Source organism: Stegostoma tigrinum, chromosome 22 (genome assembly GCF_030684315.1).
Source record: "Stegostoma tigrinum isolate sSteTig4 chromosome 22, sSteTig4.hap1, whole genome shotgun sequence".
NCBI lineage: Eukaryota > Metazoa > Chordata > Chondrichthyes > Orectolobiformes > Stegostomatidae > Stegostoma > Stegostoma tigrinum.
In genome coordinates, this window is record NC_081375.1 from 16565989 (window position 1) to 16589611 (window position 23623).

At 41.0% G+C, this 23623-nt stretch overlaps 1 protein-coding gene across 1 annotated transcript in view; it reads right to left on the reverse strand.

Moving 5' to 3' along the window:
* cyth1b (cytohesin 1b) overlaps window positions 1-12664 on the reverse strand; it is a 227477-nt gene extending 214813 nt beyond the window's left edge. The window contains exon 1 of the mRNA XM_048555045.2: window positions 12546-12664. Within this exon, the coding sequence (XP_048411002.1) occupies window positions 12546-12564 (19 nt within the window). The 5' untranslated portion in view covers window positions 12565-12664. The remainder of the gene's footprint in view (window positions 1-12545) is intronic.
* Between the last annotated feature and the right edge of the window lie 10959 nt (window positions 12665-23623).

The following is a 23623-nucleotide window of genomic DNA, read 5'->3' on the forward strand; positions in this document are numbered from 1 at the left end:
ACAGAAAAGCCTGGATAGGGTGAACGTAAAGAAGATACCTTCACTAGGGAGAAGAGACTATAATCAGAGGGCACAGTCTCAGATTGATGGGATAACCCTTTAGAATCAAGATGAGGAGGAATTTCTTCAGTCACAGCTAGTGAAACTGTGGAACTCATGGCTGCAGAAGGCCACGGAGGCCTAGTCATTAAGTGTATTTAAGACGGAAATAGATAAGTTCTTAAAGCCAACAAGAACTGTGGATGCTGTACATCAGGAACAAAAACAAAATTGCTGGAAAAGCTCAACAGGTCTGGCAGCATCTGTGAAGGAAAAAAAACGCAGAGTTAAAGTTTTGGGCCTGGTGATGCTTCCTTGAAAAATTAGATTAGCAAGGAGTTTGAGGGTTGCAGAGAGTATGCAAGAAAACGATGTTGAAAAAACATAGCAGCCATGATCAATTACTGGAGTAGACCTGATGAGCTAAATGGCTTTACTCTGCTCTTATATATCTTATGTTGTAATGCTATTTGCACAACATCGGACATTACTTGCTGTCTGCACAAGCTCAGTAAAAGGTGACCGGAATAAAAGCTAAAACGTGGTTGATACTGAATTGAAAGGTCTATTATTTAAGTATGTAAAGTGGAGACAAATTAAAAGAAATTTATCAAAACAATGCAAGGCGATGTTTAACCCAACCAACAAAATGGCATCTGACCGTGACAACGGGACAACTTTCACATTTGCGTCAGGTTTAAACATGCTTTGTGCTCGCACATTAATCTGTGCTGTAGGGGATGTGTTCAAGCAACTTGTTCAAATTACTATAGTGACCACGATAGTGAGCTCAGGTATTTTATGACCAAATTCAGGGCAAAAATCCTGTATGCCTCGTGCAAAAGCAAGTGTTTTATCAGTCTCAGGTTATAAACTAAAAATTGCCTCAATTTTTATAGTTAATTCAGCCAATCCTGCAAGACAAGGTAAACACCCAAAAAACAACTGCCACTGAAACATGTTTCTTAAATGCTTAATACGCTCCATTTACTGAGTACAACTATGTTACAATTCCTTCAAAACAACACTGGTTTGGAGGAAACAGTATCCCATAGATTTCCGAATCCCCTCTGAAAATTAAACGGCTCCAAGATGTCCGCAAAGTTTATATGGTTTTATCTTAGCCTCATAAAACGTTTCTTCTGATATGGTGATTAAAGGTTCCATTCTTCATTGGTCCTGGAAAATCCTCTTCATTTTACAGAAAGCAGAAATAGGCAGGAATGAAACTGTTGAAACTTGCCATTTTATCACCAACATTTAGAAGAATTCAGAGTTGCGGATCAACTACATAAATGAAATATGAAAAAAAGAGAGCAAACACTGGAATTCTGGAGAAAACACACGTAGGGATCATTAACTTACTAATACAATATAAAACAGTACACAATTGTGACAGTGTCACTCCCACAAACATGCACACCAGTCATAAGCCTAATCTCCCACTTTAAAGCTTCTCCCATCCTGCTCATCTATTCATACTGAGGATACATAAAGAATTGGGGAAAATCGTAATTTTTTGAATGCAATTGTTATCAGAATTCCACAACGTTGAATATCGTCAATTGAGGAATAATTTAAGTATAATAAACTGTGAGATGGAATAAAATCCTCATTCATTTGTTGCTAATTCAAAAGTGGAACTTGCAAAATATCAATGCCAGAGGAAATTCAATATTAAATATTAAACCACGCAGACAGAAATACTCAATGCAGAACACAAATTATTTACAATACTTGCGATATCAACTGTAGGTCGAGCAAACAGATGAAACACGAACTGTTAACTGCTTACATTTATACAATACTAAAAATTTAATCTTTAGCTCAAAGTGCAAAAGTCCGTTTAAGCTCAAAAGGCAAAGTTATCTTCCGTGCTACAGTTTAGTGTTATACAATTTTCCTTCAGTTCTTCCTCTACTCCAAACCTGCCATTTCTATCGATGATACTAGCCTCCCTAACCCCACCTACTTTTTCATGTACAAGTCAGTGAGTTTTGGATTATTCAGCTATGAGGGCTTACAGTATAACTGTACCGCACCCATCCGAGAATAGTGATCATGCTACGGTCTGTCAAAAAAAAGGAAAACTAAAAGATAAATAAACTACCCTCGCACATCAATTTTTATGAGAAAGGGAAGAAGCTTCCTTATTTAAGCAAAAATTTAAATAAAGATTGAACATTCTGTAATTAATCAACACACAGTAGCAAATAACATGCAACAGGCCTGCACTAAGAATATCTGAAGTCCCATTATCCACTAAGTAGTGCAGAAATATACCCCAGTCTACTAACTATGCAGAACAAAAGAGGAAAATGTTTCACTTTTGCATGGGACATACGAATCTATGAGTTCAGCAGCATCCCTTGCTATTGTTAGTGGAATTACAATGGTAGAGGATGAATGAGACACCGGCCAGTTTATAGATCGGCAATTTAGAAATGTTGAACAGATTGGCAAAATAAAGCAGAGCACAAACTAATTTCTATGCAAGCTTCCCAAATTTGTATTTGACATCATTGTGAAATAATTTGAGAATAGTGCCATCTTTGGATAGCTACGATGTGGGACACTTTTGTCCTCATGCGAACTGAAATAACCATAAATTCTTCTTCAAAGTGCAATATTAACTTCTCTCCCCTACATTTTATTTCAAGTTTGCAAGAAGTGATCAACAAATATCCAAACTATTTGCTTGGGGTTTTCCATTTAAGACTGAGATGAGAAGAAATATTTTTCTCTTAAACTCATGGAAAATTCAAAGAAATTAAAAGCTCATGGGATCTAGGGTAATTAAGCAAAATAGATCCAAACTTGGTTTAGTGGCACGAGACAGATGGTGGCAGTAGAAGGCTGTTAGTGTGATTAGAGTCTGGTGTGCAGTGCCTGACCACAGGAATTGAGTGCTGGGTCCCTTGTTGTTTATGATATTCATAAATGATGTAGAAGAGCATGTGGGAGGGATGATAAGTATGTTCGCAGATGACACAAAGGTTGGCTAGGTTGTTGGCAGTGAGAAAGATGATGCTGGGTTATCAAGGGATGTAAACAGATTGGTCAGTTGAGCAGATCAACAGCAAATCAAATCTAAGCCTAATAAACAGCCTGATAAACTTTCAAAGGAGGAACAAAACAAGGAAATATTCAATAAATGCCAAAACAGTAGAAAGCTCAGAAAAAGAAGGATTCTGTAATGCTTGACCACTGACCCGTGAAACTGACAGGATAGGTTAATAGGATAGCTAAAACAGCTAAAACTTGCTTTTATCAGTCATGGCAGAGATTTAAGGGCAGGAAGGTCAGGTTGGAGCTGTATAGAATTTTTGTTGGATCACTCCTGTAGTGGTTCTGGTCACCACACTATAAGCAAGAACGTGACCGCACTGGAGGAAGTGTAGGGGAGATTCACCAGGACGTTGCTTGGGATGGAGCATTTCATCTGTGAAGAGAGGCTGCATAAACTCAGATAACAGTGTGGACCTGGAAGAGCACAACAGGCCAGACAGCATCAGAGGAGGAAAGTTGGCGTTCAGGTCAGGACCCTTTTTCAGCTGTGCTCCTCCAGCTCCACGCTGTTATCTCCGACTCCAGCATCGGCAGTTCTTGACTATCTCTGGATAAAAGCAGGATGTTTTCTCCAGAACAGAGGAACTTGAGGGGGACCTGATAGAGGCATATAACATTACAAGGGGCATGGAGAGGCTGAGTAGAAAGCAGTTGTTGCGGAGTTGAAAAGTCAATAGCAGTGGTCATAATTTTAAAATGAAAACCAGGAGGTTTAGATGGGATTTCACAAAACACGTTTTCTATCCAGAGGGTGGAGGAAGTCAGGAATGGACTGCCTGGGACAGGAAAACTCAGCCTTTAAGATGTACTTGGATGAGCACTTGTGTCGTAACATTCTAAGCCCATTGCCTTGTGCAGCAAAGTGGGACTAGTGTAGGTAGAAGTATATTTTTGGCAGTACAGACTTGATGGGCCAAAAGGCCTCTTCTATACGGTGATTGTTTACTTTACAGAATTATCCTCCAAGGACAGTAGTGGAGGTTTGCATCATTTAATTTATTCAAGGCTGAGTTAGATAGATTTTTGACCAAAAAAAGGGAATTGAAGACGTACAGGCTGTGCAGCACAAAGTGGAGTTGAAGCCAAAGCCAGATCAACAGTGATCTTATCAATGATTGAAACTGCTCTGAGGGGCCAAATGGCCTGCATAGGCTCAGATCACATGTGTGCAGTATTGTTTCCCCTTGATCCTTTATTGTCCACTAAGATAAGTACTTGCCAGGGGCACAATATTAAAACTGAATAAGAGGAAGAAGGGGAAAGCTTGCACCAAAATCACGTGAGCTTCCTGCTAACCATTTATAATCACGTTTTAAAAGAGGTCAGGAATTTCCCTGCAGACATCTGAACTCTGCCCTCACACTGAGATTAAACCATAAAAGATCATATAGTCTGTAAATTTCCCTGGAGCAGTTATTTAAAAGCCCAGAGCGGGTGATCATTGTCCAACTAAGATCAGCAGGTGGGCCCTTATGGTGGGAAGCAGCAAAACTGAAAAGAAGGAAGTGACCCATCCAAATGGAGACAATGTCTCACCAACTTCTCCAAGATTTAATTTAAAAAAAAACACAACCTTTGTAACTGGGCCAACCTTGTTAGAATGGAGGAGGAGGAGGACTGAGATGCTTTCAGACTGGAAACCTAAGATTCTTGAAGTGCTGCTAGTTTGGTACAATGGGCAGGCCCCTGTTGGAAGTAAAAGAAATTCTGCACCAACTCTGTGAACCTGGAAGGTGACAGGAAATTTCCAGGCAGCCTGCTCCATCAGTCACATTAGGTGACTGGAGTTTAAATCAGCCAGCCCCCTCACGTACTGGAAGGTGGCCCAGCTGCTGTCCTACCCTTTCCAAAACCGCCCCCCCTCTCACAAATAGCCTGGGGGTGGAATGAAGCAAGAGGATGAACATGAAAGTTGGCACCGTATTTTAGGTCTGCTCCCACCGTTGCTAGCCACTGGAAGGATCTCAAAATTCCAGGCTAACATAATTTCTATGGAGGTAGAAACTGACAGAACTGTTGAGTATTTCCAACATTTCCTATTTTTACTTCAGATTCCCAAAATTGACTGCAGTGTGCATTTGTACCTCACCCAGTCCTTTAATAAACAATATACCAATTATCCTGAGCTCAAATCACGTGTACGAAGTTCCCGCAAGGTAAAGCGTCACCTCTGTTAGTCTGTTAACATGATATTTACCAAATTGCAAATCATTTGGTATTAAAATGTGATAATGCTTTATTTGAAGACTATAATTGAGGATCGTTCCTTAAGTTATTGTAAGTTTTAAAAGCAACCAGCTAACTTAATTGCCGTTGGTGGCTTTTATAACTTCATTCACAGGGTGTGAAATTGACATTAACGTATTCAATGTTGCCTTCAAAATCCCAAATAATCCTACCAGTTTTGCTTGTCACCGTATTAGAGACAGAATAACATCGGCTGGGGTATAAAACCAGTTTGCCTCCCAGATCCCCTTGCTGCCCCATGCAAAAAGCAAAACCATTCCAATATTCCATTTCATAAAGAAAGCCCAAATGCAAATTTTAAGAATTATACATCAATTGGCAGTATATTCTAAACATTGAGAATTTATTTTTGATTAAGTATTTCCAAGCCATGTACTAAATTTAAGGTCTTAAAATCATAAGTCACACAACTTGGAATACTTGTTGCTTTGTTTAGACCCTTGACATGCAACTCTAATACCCTCTCACTTCATTCCAGCCACTTGGTTTCTTTTTAGCGCCACCTTATTTTTCATCACTTGCAGTTATCTCTGTCTTAATCAGTTCATAGGTCATCCCTTCACTTGTTATTCCGCTATTAACATTTTACTCACATCGTTTGAGACTTTTTATCATCTGCAGAATCTCATTATTGAGCCGACTGACACTACTTATGCTTATCTGTTGACACTCTCAATTACCTGGCCATTATTTCTCCGCCTACGTATGTGTCTGCGCACTTCTCTCCACTTACAGTGGCTCAGTGGTTAGCATTGCAGCCTCACAGTGCCAGGGACCCAGGTTCGATTCCAGCCTCGGTGACTGTCTATGTGGAGTTTGCACATTCTCCCCGTGTCTCTGGGTGCTCTGGTTTCCTCCCACAATCCAAAGAGGTGCAGGCTAGGTGGATCGGCCATGCTAAGTTGCCTGTAGTGTTCAGGGTTGTGTGGGCTATAGGGGATGGGGATGGGTGGGATGCTTCAAGGGGCGATGTGGACGTGTTGGGCCAAAGGGCCTGTTTCCACACTGTAGGGAATCTAATCTAATCTAAAACAGCAGTGCTATGAAAGCTTATGTTTTCAAATAAACCTGTTGGACTTTGTGAATTCAGACTTTGTCCATCCCAGTCCAACACTGCCACCTCTGCATAATGTCTAAAAGGACACATGCACTTGGACAAATGGCAGCTTGATCTGCAACAGTGTCTACACACTACTCAGCATTAAGTCGCCTCCCGGACAAACATCATGATTCTATGTAACCTACTGGTCAAATATCAGTGGACCATCAATTCACACCACAATGCGCTCAAAACATTCACAAAACCATACAGGAATCAGCATCATTGCTGGAATCATTGTTTGTTACTTGATGGTGAACGATATTGCACTGGCTTTTAAACTTTGATATTTTGCCAATAACAAAACTTATAGCACATCTCTTCCACTTACTGAGTTGAATTAGAAAAACATGCTTCACTCATAATTCCCGAGTACTAAAGCGATAGTAAAATTATCTGCAAGCCAATACATTAATGCAGCTCAAGTGTTAATGTGGTCAAAATCTAAACAGATAACAATTAAGAGTGATTTTCCTCAGTTAATCTCTGTTTACTCTGAACAGGTGATGGGTCACATACTTCTCTAGCCCCCTGGATTTGATATGCAAAAGATTAATTCTCAAAGTGCATGTTTCAGATAACATTTTAAGTTAGTAAGCAGGTCATTACATACAGCTACTGAAATGAGTCAGATCAAACTATTTCTAACATTATTCCAAACGTGATGCTAACGTCATTTTCCAGGTAACAATGCATAAACTTTATACTCTGGTGTTTCTGCAATTGTATGTAAGATTACTCAAGCTTCACCAACATGATTAAAGTAAAAATATAGAGTTCTCACAACAAATACAAGAGTAACCAGTTTCATTCACCAAATGCAGAAGACACTTCAAAACTCCTTTCGATAATAAGACGGGAAAAATAAAACATAGATTATAATCAACACTGTCTGATCATTAAATAAGATAACTGGGAAACTTTCCAGAGTACAGACATAGTTACATATTGCCTGCATTAGGACTTGCTAAACCAAACTCCTTTCAAATTTCTTTGCTGCAAAACAATGCACGAGTGTTCAAGTGAGCAATTAATTAGCTGAAAACACTTCTAATAGTTCCTTCCGAGTTGTTCTGTTCGCATTACATAATTTAAAACTGAGCACATATTTTCAAACTAGGATCACAAACCTTAAGGGACCCATAAAGAGATCCTGGGGCTCTGTATTAATGGGCAAGTACACTAACAAAAGATATTTCCTACAGTTACAGAGTTAGGAAGAGCTGCAGATGCTGGAGTCAGAAACAACACAGTATGGAATTGGAGGAACTCAACAGGCCAGGCAGCATCAAAGGAGCAGGAAAGTGGATGTTTCGGTCAGGACCCTTCATCAGAAATATAAGTATAGAATTGGATAACCCATTAATATCTGCGGGAGGTCTCATACATTTGCAAATTTACAAGCCACAAAAGCCTAAAAACATACAAGACAGAGGAAAAAAGACTGAAAAAAGGACGAGGGAATGAGTTGAACATTGGTCAGGTCATTACTAGAATATTGCGTGCAATTGTTGTGAATGTTATGAAAATTGAAAGGGTTCAGAACAGATTTACAGGATGTTGCCAGGGTTAGAGGGTTTCAGCGAAAGGGACAGGCTGAATCGTTTGGGGTTATTTTCCCTGGAGGTTCGGAGATTGGAGGGGTGACCTTCTGATGTTTTATAAAATCATAAGGGGCATGGATAGGATAAATAGACATGGTCTTTTCCCTGGGGTGGAGCAAGTCCAAAATTGGAGGACATAGGTTTAAGGAATGTGGGGAAAGTATTCAAAGGGGCCTAAGCGGCAAACTTTCCATGCAGAGTGTGATGCTTGTATGGAATGAGCTGCCAGAGGAAGTGGAATAGGCTGGTAAAGTTAAAACCTTTAAAAGGCATCTGGATGGGTATATGAACAGGAAGGGTTTAGAGGGATAAGGACCAAATATGACTAGTTTTATTTAGAATATCTAGTTGGCATGGATGAGTTGGACCGAAGGGTCTGTTTCCATGCTGTATATGTCAATGACTGAATGACTCTATGACAAATGGATGAATATGGATCACATCATGCAGTGGCACTAAGCTAGAAGGTTCAAGGCCCATCTCAGGATGGCACAAAGGCATAGCATAAACTGTCCAAAAACAAATTGCTGAAATAAATTTTACCTGGACCCTCATCAGACTACAAATAAGGTAATGGTTATATTACATCCACCTGAATGGACAGAGAATGCCTCGGGCTATTTTTAGGCTGAAAAGAACACAAGACCATTTAGAAAATGCTATATTACTTAGAAAATGACTCATAACACAAGGCTATTCTAACTGTGATCTCCTAGTGACTGAAAACTGCACCAACTTTGAATTCACCACAGGTGCTGATATACAATCAATCTTTTGCAACATTAAAAGGCAATGATATTTTGTCAGGCAGTTATTTTTCAATCCTCTCCGGAAATTTATGCTTTAGAAGTGAGAATTAGAGGCAGCATAAAACAGAACCATCTGCAGATAACGACCATAATGTGGAGTTGTTACACTCTACAAAAACTATGAATAGGCTCTGCCAATGTCCCCATTCATAAATGACCCATGGCAGGAACTTCACAGTCAGAGAAATAGTGTAACTCACAATATCTATTATTATTAGGCTGTTTCTAGCATCTAATTAGTGCTTTAAAATGACAAAATACAAGCAAAGGTCGCATACATCAAATAAACAGATTTTATTCTGTGACAATTAGCATTATGGCAATTCAGAATAATACACATTTCCATAATTACATACAATCATCTATATGAATTTTAAATGCCTAAGTAATCACAGAAATCAAAGATGTTCAACATCTCATATTGCCCAACTACACTTCCAGCTAAAAGAGATTCAGAAAAAAGCTCTCTCTGACAATAACACATGCTCCTTTTTACAATGTCAAAAAGCTTTCCTGGGCAAACTGCTACAAAGCATCCCATTCTTAACGTATTTCCACAACTTTATAGATGCACTTGCAAATTACTAAGAAAGAACGGTATTGTTGAATTATGTCCTTATGAAACATTCAACCCTACACTTTTATCTCCAAGGTTCAGCAAGTCTGGTAAAATGCATCTCAACCATTATATCCAAATTAAATACAACAGCTGTAATAACCAAATGGTATGGTTTTGCGATTTGTATATCTGTTTGTGGAAAAATACAAGTTGAAATCAAGCCACAAGTTAGAGATGATGAATGCATTAAAATTTGTCTGCCAATACATCATGTTGAAAAATTCTGTCACCCTCATAATTCTATTTTAACTGGGTCTTAGAATACCCACTATTGCCATAGCAATATAATTTTGTTTTACGGAAGGCAGCACTGATACCCAAATACAGTATAAAATGAACATAAACATTATTATCTGTTTCTCAATTATACAATACCTACACTGCAGCAGCCAATGGGTGTGGAACAGCTTTTAGTAGCTGGGAGGATACCACATGATCCCTCAAAGTGACTAAAGCTTCTGAAAGACCCGGAAGAGAACAAAACCTCTCCCTGTACATTCTACCCATCACAGACCATGTATGAGGGACACAGGTAAATCCAGAAGGAAAACCAAAAGAAATGCAGATGCAGTAAATCAGAAACAAAAGCAGAAATTCCTGGAAAAGCTCAGCAGGCCTAGCAGCATCTGTGGAGAAAAATCAGAGTTAATGTTTCGGGTCCAGTGACCATTCTGTTCTGAATGGGTCACTCGACTCGAAACATTAACTCTGATTTCTCTCCACAGATGCTGCCAGACCCGCTGAGCTTTTCCAGCAATTTCAGTTTGTGTTTCTATATCCAGAAGGAAGTCAAGTGATCAACCCATCCCCCTTTTCTGATGAAGGGTCTAGGTCCGAAATGTCAGCTTTTGTGCTCCTAAGATGCTGCTTGGCCTGCTGTGTTCATCCAGCTCCACACTTTGTTATCTCAGATTCTCCAACATCTGCAGTTCCTATTATCTCTCCTTTCATACCTGGCACTCTCGGGTCCAAAATGGAGAACTTAAGTTTCCAAAAATTAAGGACACTTTTCCTTTATACAAGCATGCCACACAAATAATTAATGAGTCAAGCAAATGGAGTTAAAAGACATTTTATGAAATGTATCCATGAGTTATAGACAATTAACTGTAGTTTTTAAATCATACAATAAAATTAGAAAAAATTATGTAACAGAGGTGATGGCCTAGTGGTATTATCGCAGGGCTGTTAATCTAGAGACCCAGATTCAAATCCTGCCATGGCAGCTGGTGGAATCTGAATTTAACAAACATCTGGATTTAGGAGTGACCATGAATCCATTGTCGATTGTCGGAAAAACCCTTCTGGTTCACTAACGCCCTACAGGGAAGCAAAGTGCCATCTTTACCTGGTCTGGCCTACATATGATTCCAGACCTAGAGCAATGTGGGTGACTCAACTTCCCTCTAGGCATTTGGGGATGGGCAATAAACGCTGCTAGCAAGTCACTACCTCATCCCGTGAATGAATAATAAAAAAGTCAGTTTCCTCAATGATTATGAACAAAAAAATTGTTTGAAACCAAAAAAAAGCTTTCTTCCTATAAGACGACTGTCTTACAAAATGGTTTTTGCCACTTTTTCTGCTTTGTGATGCAAGCATTACAGCAAATGATAAGATATAACGAATGCCAGCCAGGTGAAAATCTTTTGACAGTTTCCACATTCCAATTTTCTTCCTTGTTTTTCAGACTATTTCATCTCTATATGATCCCACAGGTCTTGGATGTCCCCTGGTACATTGTCTGCTCACTGCACCAAAGTAAATCGAATGAGCCCCCAATTTCAAATCTGATGTGGAAGACATCATTAAGGCCAATCTTAAATGTGCATCTTACTTTCACTTTCATAAAATCATTCAACCAACATCACTTTGATCCCTTGTGCATGTTACAATCGTAACACATTAAATGCAGGATGATGAACAACACCACTATCTCACATTCTCATCTTACCACTTAACACTGCACTCTGCCTGACCAAGACTTGTCACCTACCTTCCTCTGTGACACCGTTTGCAGTGCCACAACAAAACCAAGCAGCAATACAAGACTGAAAACATAAAAACATACATGGGCAAGCAGACAGCAAAACATGATTTTGGCAAAGACACGTTCAACTCGAAAAAATTATACACAAATGAAATAGAACATTGTAAAGAATTCATTAAATTGCATGAGAATTCACTTTCAGCCTTAAAATTTACACCTTGAAGTGACATATCATTTGAATACTGGATGATATTATCTGCACAAATGCTAATCTACATCCATCGATGGACAAAGTGTGTGATTGCTCCTCGACAGCCAGGATATCATCTCGGTACTGGACTTTGTGACTTATTCGAAGTTCACGAGCATGGTTATATGTCACTGGATACTTGAGGCTGCAATACTGCTTTATATTACGAACATTTCAAACAATTTATTCACATTTAAGAAAATAAATGTTTGCACTAATGCCCTTTTGCTGGCCGTCCTTGATTTGCATAGAGTGTTTATCTTGGGTGGCAACGGGAAAATAAAAATCAAATGGGGAGGGGTAGAGAAAGAAAACATATTGGCCGATCCCTCCACCATCAAAACTTGATCCCACGCATCTACTGGCATAGCAGAGAGCATCAGCACCATAATAACACCGGCACAAAAAGTCCCGAATAAAAAAATATAAGTTTGAAAGTCTCTGAGGCGATCACGTGCTAATTTAAAGTCAGTGTCTCTCTTTGCCCTTTGAAGCATGGTTGGAGGCAGCATGCTGTGGAAACAGGGCACCGTGCAAACCCGTTTCCTCTGAACGCCGGACTGTGGAGCGAAAGGAGACGGGATCTCCCCAACAATCTCTCTTTGTTGCAAGTTTTGAGTTGCGCCGGGGCAGAAGAAACATAATTGAAACACTGTAGCAGCGCTGGGGTGGGGGGCTTTCCTGAGCCAGAACTAGGGGAAGGAGAGCGCGCGGGGGAAGTGGTGTGGGAAATAGGTGCAATCCAGTCCCGAGTTCCGTGCAGCCTGCCCACCCTTTTTGCCCATCCGAGCTACAAGAGTGCATTGGTTTGGCACTGACCGTAGTTGTCCTGCTCCATGGCTCAGAGTCTTCTTCCTCCTCCTCCTGCTGCTGCTGCTGCTTCAATTGCCTGCACGGGTGGCCACCAGCTGAGCAGAGTGGCTGCCGCGCGCTCCGCCCAGGACTCCGCTCGAGCCGATCAACTGACGTCAGCGCCCGGGGAAAGGGGGCGTGGGCAATAACCACGTGATCCAGGAAGCTGACAGCCCGCTGTTGCATTTTGACACACAGCAGGCTCAACCCCAAGGTCACAACAGGTTTGCTCAGTGACCTCCCCTTTGTATACACACACACACAAAGCAGATTTAAATCTGACTTTTTTTTAAGAAAAAGATTCTGCCAACAGATTACCCGCCCAGAACAAATATCTATTCGCAACATGATGCAAGAGAGAGTTATTACTCCTACAGAGGTCGAGTTTCCTGCCCAATACTGGATGTCTAAACTGCTGTGTGTACAGGTCAATCAAGGAAACCGCATCGGCACAAAGTACATTTTTATGCAAAAACGGTGCATAGTAAAATTGGGTGAATGGGTGACTTCTGGAAATCCCTCCACGACATTGCCCCAAACTATAGAAAAGCAACTCTTTGTTACAGCAATGTGACAATTTTTAAAACAAATTTCCATACTCGTTTTTCAATGAGGAAAAGCAGTTCTTTGCTGCAGGTCCGCACGCATCAGGAACTGGCCTAAAATATTTCTAATGGATCTCTGCAGCCAGCAGAAACTTTGGGTGGCAATTCCTGACCTTTGGAAGAGTCCCTGCTTTCTACATCCTCAGTCTTACACCAGTACCAAGCGGTGGTAACTCCAAAGCAGCACAACGAAAGAGGTTACAGTCCAAGCTGAACTGATTTGAGTCCAACTGACAGGTATTTCAGAGAAAGGCAATGTATCACCCGCTGTCCCAGCCATTCTCCATTGGCCCAACGCTTCTCTATATCTTCAAGCCAACAGTGGTTACTGCACTTTGCTGCATTCGTGTTGTCAGATTCTCACCTCTCTACAGTCACAGGGGAGCCTCAGCACCTAAGCACTTCATTCATTACAAGCTAAGAGGACGTCGTTACCCACATTGTCAACCTCATGAGAAACCCCACCTACTTTGCAGGGATACTCAAACTCTTATGAAAGCAACAAGAACCACAGAGTGAAAATTTGAGGGGGCTGTCTGAAAGAGGAGTCAGACGAAGCTAATTTTTAACCATAAAGCAGGGACGTCGTCCCCAAATGACGCCAGCATCTAATCGAGATGTCTGAAATTCCAGCAACTCTGAACCGACAAGAAAATGCTCCACTCAAGCTGTGAACTGCTCTGCCACCAGCGGGCACACACACAGTTAAGCACATCCCCGTTACCATCTCATTTCCTCTTCCAGAGATAAGTGAGAAACCGTTGCAGTCATAATTGGCTTGGCAATAAACAAAATTTCTCAGAACCATACCGACATCGTAATGAAATGAAAATCAACGACTTAATATAATAATCAATGTAGACTTCACCAGTTTCAAAATCTCCCCTTCCCCTACTGCATCCCTAAACCAGCCCAGTTCATCCCCTCCCCCCACTGCACCGCACAACCAGCCCAGCTCTTCCCCCCCACCCACTGCATCCCAAAACCAGTCCAACCTGTCTCTTCCTCCCTAACCGGTTCTTCCTCTCACCCATCCCTTCCTCCCACCCCAAGCCGCACCCCCAGCTACCGACTAACCTCATCCCACCTCTTTGACCTGTCCGTCTTCCCTGGACTGACCTATCCCCTCCCTACCTATACTCTCTCCACCTATCTTCTTTACTCTCCATCTTCGGTCCGCCTCCCCCTCTCTCCCTATTTATTCCAGTTCCCTCCCCCCATCCCCCTCTCTGAAGAAGGGTCTAGGCCCGAAACGTCAGCTTTTGTGCTCCTGAGATGCTGCTTGGCCTGCTGTGTTCATCCAGCCTCACATTTTATTATCTTGGAATTTCCAGCATCTGCAGTTCCCATCATCTCTGACTTAATATACCCTGTTCTTTTCGCTGATAACATTTTTAGATATGTGAACGAACACCAGTTGAGAAAACAAGCATAAGTTAATGGCCAGTGATAACTATTTCCGGCTCTGGGAGAGTTAACTGTTCAGGTCGACAATCATCGTTTGATTTCAGATTGCCACCATCTGCAACATTTTGCTTTTATACTCGATTTACTGTACCATGTTCTATGATTAACGAGGGACAGCCATTTTTCTGTTTCATGATTTCCTATTGTCAACAGGCTAGAGTGACAATGCATGTCGAAATGCTACAGAGGTCTAGGCAGACTGATACTATGACAACATGATGGGTTAACGTGCTGAGCTGTGCGATGATTTTGTTCAAATTTTTCCAATTGTCAAACCACCCATCTTTGTCAGAACATTTGTGGAGGCGGGTGAAACAGAATCTCAGAACAAACCAACCCACATCACATTCACAATCATCCTGATGGCTATTTATACATCATCATCAGATGGTTGAATCTGTTATCTACTCTCTTCAGTTCAGATTGTGGAGAAGAAGGCAAAGAGGAGAAGAGGCAAAGCAGATTTTAGATCTTGACCCATATTTTCTTCCATACGAAGTTTCCCTCTCGATAGCACATTAACTGAAAGATGGGAAATTGAAAGGCCAGTACTATCATTCACTACACATCTTCAATTCTGCAGTGTCAGATGGAAGCATCTTGGGTGGAGGCTAAGTGGGGGGGGGGGGGGGGGGAGAAGACTGGAGAAAGTAGAATTGCGCAAAACAAAATTTTTAGTTAAATTTTAAAAGTTTAAATAACAAATTGGAGTAAAGTAAAAACAAAATGCACCACGTATGGACAGCAAAAGTGAACTTGAATTATTTGTGGTGATTAAAACATATCTAAATTATGATGTTAAGAATAGATTCAACATTGTACACAGTTACAGAAACATTCAAAAGACAGGAAAGAAATCTTGACAAGAAAACAACCAGTACCTTGTATATTCTCAAATGTCCAATTGTAAACACTGGATTCTTGCTCTGGTTGTGAATCACTCCTGTTTCCCCTTTGCCAAGTACCTCATGAAATATTTATATCTTGTATTATTGAATCAGTAATGGCATGCTTTTCAGCCAAATGAAACAAATCATTGACAGACATTATGGGTTTTGAATGGAAGCAAAATGATCTTTGAAGTTTTTCTGGTACACATTGATTTCTATGATGATTCACATCTCTCAGACAGAAGCATTGAATTAATGATGTTTTGTACAGTGCAAAAGAAAATTTCAGAAACCAAAGCATTACAGCGTAATCACTCAACAGAAGGTATCAGGGTAATAAACGACCCTTACCTTTAAAAAAAGGTTAAAGCTCTCAAGTGCTATTACTAATATAATAGCAGAGCAGTTTCTGATTTATGGCCAGAGAGCCAGAAAAAGCAGCATTTTCTGACAACTAAAATTTTATTTCCATGTTTCAATACAAATTTACATACATATGGAAGAATATGCTACAGTATTGTGATATTCTGGTTTACAGTGGAAGAGAAGAATGCTAGAAATGCATTAACAATTTTTAAAAGCTTGCAGCACATGCACTGCAATTAGTGTCATCATGAGAAAGTACCATTTTCAACTTAACTTTCTAGAATAATCCCACCATTCAAAGTTGGCCCTCTAAAAGTTATCTCCTGTATCCAATATGAAGTACATAGCATAACCAAAGTCTTATCATTTCCTGGCAGGAAAAACTCTACAGATCGTATTTACATGAATGTGTTTTTGTTTTCTTCCCACACTGGTCTTATCGTAATATTTTGACTCACCAGCACACTAATAGAGTGTACTTGCATTACTAAAGATGCCATTCTTAAAAAAAGTTGACATCTTTCGTTCAGGTGGCCATAAGATCTCTATTCAGAATCGTAGAGATGTATAGCATGGAAACAGACCCTTCCGTCCAACTTCTAATTCAGATATCACAAATTGATTTAATTTCATTTGCCAGCATTTGACCCATATCCCTCTAAATTGTGTCAACTCACATGCCCAGATACCTTTTAAACGTTTGCATCACTCTCTACGTAATAACGTTGTGCCTTAATTGCTTTTTAAATATTTCCACTCTCACCTTAAACCTACACTCTAGTTTCAGACTCCCCTGCCACAAGGTAAAGAACTTGACTATTCACCTTACCTACACCCCTCATGATTTTATAAAGCTCTGGAAGGTCATCCCTCAGCCTCTGACCCTCTCTAACATAAGAATGGAGTTCTCATCCTAATTCCACTCTCAATTACTATCACCAAAAAGCAAATTAGCCAGCCATTCAAGGAATCTAGATTTTTTTAAAAATTCATTCATGAGACATGGATGTCACTGGCTGACATGTGTTGCCCATCCCTAATTGTTGTTGAGAAGGTGGTGGTGAACCATGAGCATGCCACGACTGTTACAGACTACATTAGTAAGTCTGTAGATGACCAAGTGTCGAAAAGTTAATCCAGAAGTGGATGAACTAGGAGATCCATTCTCTACTGAAGTCCAGGTTTGAGACATTCAAGTCGGGTCACCCTGACCCTTACAAGAAATCCCAAGTATGACATTCACAAGGTCATCAGAGACACCAACAGACAATACCAAACTCGAAACCCAGACTAACCACATGGACACCCATCATTTGTGGCAAGGCATAACATGCTACACAGCGAAGTCAAACAAAATCTGAGCAACAGTATATCCCTACCCAATAAGCTCAATGCATTCTACACTCACTTTGAACAACAGGCCTGTGAAACAATATTCTTCGTCCCATCAATCTCAGATGGGTTCATACCCTCAGTTACCTCCAGAGAAAGTAGATCGGCCTTCCTAAGGGTGAACTCATGGAAAGCAACTGGCCCGGATGGAGTCCCAGCCGTGCACTCAGATCCTGTGCATACCAGCTGACAGGAGTATTCACTGACATCTTTAACCTCTCCTGGCATTGATCTTAAGTCTCCATCTGCTTCAAGAAGACCACCATCATCTGAATGCCTCAATGACGACTGCTCAGTGACTCTGATACCTATAATTATAAAGTGCTTCAAGGAGGTTGGTCATGGCTCGCATCAACTTCAACTTCCCAGACTACCTTGATCCCTTGCTATTCACCTACCAGCACAACAGGTCCTCAGCAGACACTATCTCCCTGACTCGACACTCATCCCTGGAACATCTAGACAATAAGGATGCCTATGTCAGGCTCCTATTTATTCACTACAGCTCCACCTTCAACACCATAATTCCAAACTAACTCATCTCTCAAATCTGTGATCTGTGATCTAGGTCTCTGCTTTGCCACCTCTATAACTGGGTTCTCATCTTCCTGAACAGTAGACTGCAGTCAGAAGATAGGTGACAATGTCTCCTCCGCAATAATCCTCAACACCAATGCCCCACAGGGTTGCGTACTCAGTCAGTCACTAATTACACTCCTTTATATACTCATGATTGTGGCCTTATTCTGCACCAACTTCATTTACAAAGTTTACTGATGACACTACCATTGTAGGATCTCAAACAATGACAAGATAGAGTACAGGAAAAAGATTGGAGTGCTTAGTAGCATGGTGCAAAGGCCTCTCCAAAATGAGGGAGCTGGTCATTGACTTCAGGAAGCAGAGTGGAGGTCATGCCCCTGTCTGCATCAATGGTGTTGAGGTGGACTGCATCAAGTTCCTGGGAATGATGATTACCAACAATCTGTCCTGATCCATCCATGTTGACACTACAGTCAAGAGAGTACAACGTCTCTATTTCCTCAGGAGATTAAGCAAATTCGGCATGTCCATAAAGACACTTGCAAATTTTTATAGGTTCACCATAGAAAGCATCCTATCTGGATGCATTGATGTGGTACTGCAACTGCTCTTCCCAAGATCAAAAGAAACTACTGTGAGTTGCAAACACAGCCCAGTCCATCACAAAAGCAGCCTTCCATCCATTGCCTTCATCTACACTTCCCATTGCATTGAGAACGCAACCAACGTAACAAAGTCCCCTCCCACCCTGGTAATGTTCTCTTCCACCCTCTTCTGTCAGGCAGAAGGTACAAAAGTTTGTATACATGTATGAACAGATTCAAGTACAGCTTCTTCCCCACTGTTATCAGACCTTAAAATGGACGTCTTTAATGATAATGTTGATCTCTATCTGCACATTCTCAGCAGCTTCAATGCAGTATCCCGCTCTCTGTTCTGTTATTCTGATGCACTTGAATAGTTCAATCTGCCTGTAACGCACGCAAGTCAACAGTTTTCTCTGTACCTTGGTACATGTGATAGGAATAAATCAAATCAAATCTTGAGCCACCGCAGTCCTTAGGTGAATTCCAGCATTTTATCACAACAACAATGAAGAAATGGCAATATGTTTTCAAAAGAAAATGGTGAGTGACTTGGAGAAGAACTTGCAGATGGTGTTTCAGATATCTGCTGCCCTTTTCCTTCAAGATGGAATTGATCATGGTTTGGAAGGTGCATCTAAGGATCTTGGGTGAACTCCCGCAATGCATCTTGTACATGTTACACACTGCTACTATTGTGCAGTAGTGGTAGAGAAAGTGGATGTTCATGGTGCCAATCAATTGGGCTCCTTTGTCCTGGATTGTGTCAAGCTTGTGTGTTGTTAGAGCTGCACCCACATAAGCAAATGGGGAGTATTCATCACATTCCTGACTTCCTGAGATGAAATACAAGTTTTGGGGAATGAGGGGGTGAGTTACTCACTTCAAAATTCCTAGCCTTTGCCCTGGTCTTGTAGCTATTGTGTTCATGTAGTGAGTCCAGTTGAGTTTGTGGTCAATGGTAACCCCAAGGATGTTGGGGGTGGGGGATTCAGTGATGGTAACACCATTGAACATCAAGGGGTGGTGATTAGATTGTCTCTTATTGGAAATGGTCACTGCCTGGCATCTGTATGGCACCAATGTTACTTGCCACTTGTCAGCCCTGGCCTGAACATTGTCCAGATCTTGTTGCACTTGAACATGGATTGCTTCAGTATCATTCAGTGCTGAGTGGTGCTGAACACTGTGCGAGCATCAGTGAACAACCTCACTTCTGAAGGTGGCGGGGTGGGCGGGTGAAGAAGAGTGATGAAGCAGCTGAGAATGGTTGGGCCTCGGACACTCCCCTGAGAAACTCCTGCAGAGATATCCCGGAGCTGAGATGACTGGCCTTCAAAAACCACTGCCATTTTCCTATTTGTCAAGAAGGACTCCAAATCAGCAAAAGAGATAAGGGTGTCTATCAAACAGTTTTACACTTCCAAGTAACTCACTACACAAGCACCCAAGACATTACAATAACATTGAAATGCAACTGAAGGGTCCAGACCCGAAATGTCAGCTTTCCTGCTCCTCTGATCCTGCTTGGCCTGTGGTGTTCATCCAGCTCTACACCTTGTTATCCCTAATTTAAATGCAACTTTTTGATTTAGAAGAGGTCAGGAATTCACAAACATGGGATTCTTCACTCCACAGTAACACATTCATGTATGAAAACAGAAATAAACTCAAATTCAATCATTCCCACCCCACATCAGCTCTAAAACCCTATGCCATCAAATGCTGTGTAGTAAATCAAGAAAACTTCCATTGCCCTTTGTTTTTCAAAGATGCACCCCAGTTTTAGTCTCTCTGACAAGGGGAAACATCCATTAAGTACCCAGCCCAATGAGTATTCATAATGACAATTCATTATTCTGAACTTGAATGGTTACACGTCCAACCTCTCCCTCTCCCTCTCCCCCCTCACATCTCTCTTTTTAGGAATGCTTGAATGAACACATTTTCTAAACTGCTTCTTCAGCTAAATTTGTACTTTAGTATGTTAGCAAATCGATGATTTTAGGATATAAAGAGGGCACTGGAAAAATGTTGGACTCTTATGAAAAGATGCCATTGAAGCCAGTCCAGAGAAGGTTCAGTAGGTATGGTGAGACTTTTTATTAAAATGAAGAGAGAGCGAAGATATTAGACTCATAGGAGCTTAAAGATGAAGAACAAGGGGGCACATAAGAATTGTAAGATTAGGGTTTTCACAGGGTGGATACTGAGCAGCTTTCTTTCCCCTTGTGGGAGAGAATGGGATCAGAAGGCATAATCTCAGAGTAAGCATCTTCTTCTTGAAGAGGACAGTGATTCTGTGAGATTATTCACCACAGAATCAGGAAGAAAATGAATTGCCGGGAAACAGATTTTTAAATCAGCAAGACATCAATAGGTTTAGGGACAAGGTGGGAAAAGGAAGTTGAAGATTATCAGATTAACTATGAAATCATTGAATGGCAGACTCAAATGGGTATAATGGCTTTCTCCTGCTCCTGCATGTTATGGTATGAACCCTGCTACCAAGGGACTCCTTTATGAGGAGATCATGAATTATACATTCATGTCTTGTTACACATTATCAGCTGCAGAATGCCTGCTCACTGGTGGGCTCCAAGAAACTGTCACAAAAAGACTAACACATCTTTAAGGTTACCTTTGCCAAACTAATGTTTCAAATCTGTTACGTGATTAAAAATCACCCACAATTATCACCCATCACTTTCTCACAAGCCTGCACTCTTCTTTCCTGTATACCCAATATATCAGAGTACATTTTAGGGGCCTACAACGTATTCCCACAAGTGATTTCCTACCTTTACTATTTATCTCAACACAAACTGATTTCAGGACTTGATATTGTTGTACAACTGATGTCACCTTAATTAAAAGAACTACTTCTCCACATTTTCATGCCTCCCCATCTTTACAAAATACAAGTTAGCCTTGAACATTCAGGTGTACAGATTTTATCATTGCCATTACAGGGACATGATTGTACAATCAGATCATGTACACTTGTTTCTAATCAAATTGCCAATTTAACCATTTCGTTATGAATGTGGAATGTATTCACATAGAGTATTAAGTTCCATCTTTTTACTATTTTTGCAGAATTTAATCTTATCTACGGGCACACTCTTTAGTTTGCACTCTGTCCCTTCCTGCTCCTCTGTGAATACAATTATCCTTTTTGATACCCTGCTCACTTGCTTTGTTCTTGGTCAATAATTTATCACGTCATCTCTCACATGATCCTGCACCTCCATTACACAGTTCAAAGCCTTTCCTACTGTCTGTGCACTGTGGATCACCAGAACAGTGGCCCCAGCACAGCTTAAATGAAGGCCATGCCAACATCACCGCTCCCTTTACCCAGTAATGGCTACACTTTAAATAGTCTTGCCTGTGCTGAAATTTTTAGTCCTTAAATAAATGATAAACATATGCAAGTCAAAATTCCTTAAGTAGCAAATGCTGAGGCCTTTTTATGAATTGTCAGCTTGTTGTGGTGAAGAGGTTCGAATGTTCTATTGATCTTAACAGTGATACCATTCGGACCCCTGGTCATGGTCAGCGATCATGGTAAGGTTGGAACAAGGCAAAGTGCAATGCAAAACAGACCCTCAAAAGTTATTCAGGTGAAACATACCCATGTGATTTCAATGAAGGTGTAGCTGTAGGGAGATGCCCAGATGTTCAGGTTCTCTTGCCACCAGATCTACCTTCTGTTAAGGAATGTGTGTCTGCTTATATGCAATGGTATTCCCACAGTGAAAGATGAAGAAACTGTTCAGAAAAAAAGTTCATATTGAACTGCTTCAAGAGCCAAGCAACTTCCAACAATATCTTCATCAAAATGTCCAAAGCATTCATCTTAATGGAGTGGAAAATTGGAAAGAGGTGAAGTCGTCATCATCATCATCTCATGAGGTTAACACTATCAGCTACAAGACCAGGAAACAATGAGGATGACCACATCATTCAAATTCTCATTGACAAGAAGAGGAAGATCTCCATGCCAGGCAGAATAACATCAACATCACCAGTGCAATAAAGACAAACAACAAAGCTGGAGGTACAAAGAAATATGAGGGAAATCAAGAGCTAACAGTGCACTGAGAAAGCTAGGGAGCTGCAACTCCTTGCTCACAAGTTCAACACCCAGGTTTCTTCAATGCTACCAAGACAAAGTACAGACCCAGCTCCCTTGGCGTCAAACCTATGCAGATTAAGGATAGCACCCTTTCAAGAGACAGAAAAAAATAGAAACCTTCAATGGAGAAAACAGTTCAAAGAACTTCTAACCTGCAAAACAATCATAAATGAGGACACGTTTGGGGTTATCCTCCAACACTCCCACCTGGGGGAGAAATTGAAGCCTCCATTAGATTCATGAAGCATGGAAAAGCTGCAGGAACGATTAGGATTCCAGCAGAGATTTTCAAACTTGGAGGAACAGAGCTTATCTGCCATCTCAATCAACTCTTCCTGAAAACCTGGGACAAAGAATAAATCTCAGGGATGCCACTGTTGGTAATGTTGAGAAAGGAGACAAAGTGGACTGCGGGATTGATGGAGGATTCTCCTTACTCTCCACAGCCAGGAGGAGTCATTGCCTGAACCCTCACTCAATGCCTTCTCTCAGAATCAGAGGAAATCCTTCCCGAATGCCAGTGAGGCTTCTGGACAAATCTTGGAACTATGAATACATTTTCACTGCTCGGAAATTCCAAGAGAAATGTAAGAACACCAGTAGTACACCACATGGCCTTCATCAACATGACCAAGGTTTTTGGCTCAGTCAACTGGAAAGTGCTGTGGAAGATCCTGTCAATGGCCAGCTGTCCAGTGAAATTTATCTACATCCTCAACTCCTCCGCAATAAGATGTCCGCGACAAAAATGGAAATTGCTGGAAAAGCTCCACAGGTCTGGCAGCATCTACAGAGAGAAGTCAGTGTTAATGTTTTGGGTGGGCCACCCTTCTTCAGAATATTCTGAAGAAGAGTCACTCAACCTGAAATGTTAACTGATTTCTCTCCATAGGTACTGCCAGATCTGCTGAGCTTTTCCAGCAATTTCCATTTTTGTCTCTGATTTGCAGCACCCACAATTCTTTCGGTTTTTACTTAAGTTATCAGTGATGGTCCTCAGTAATGACAACATGACAGAGTCCTTTGAAGTCAAGACAGGAATACGCCATTACCCCCA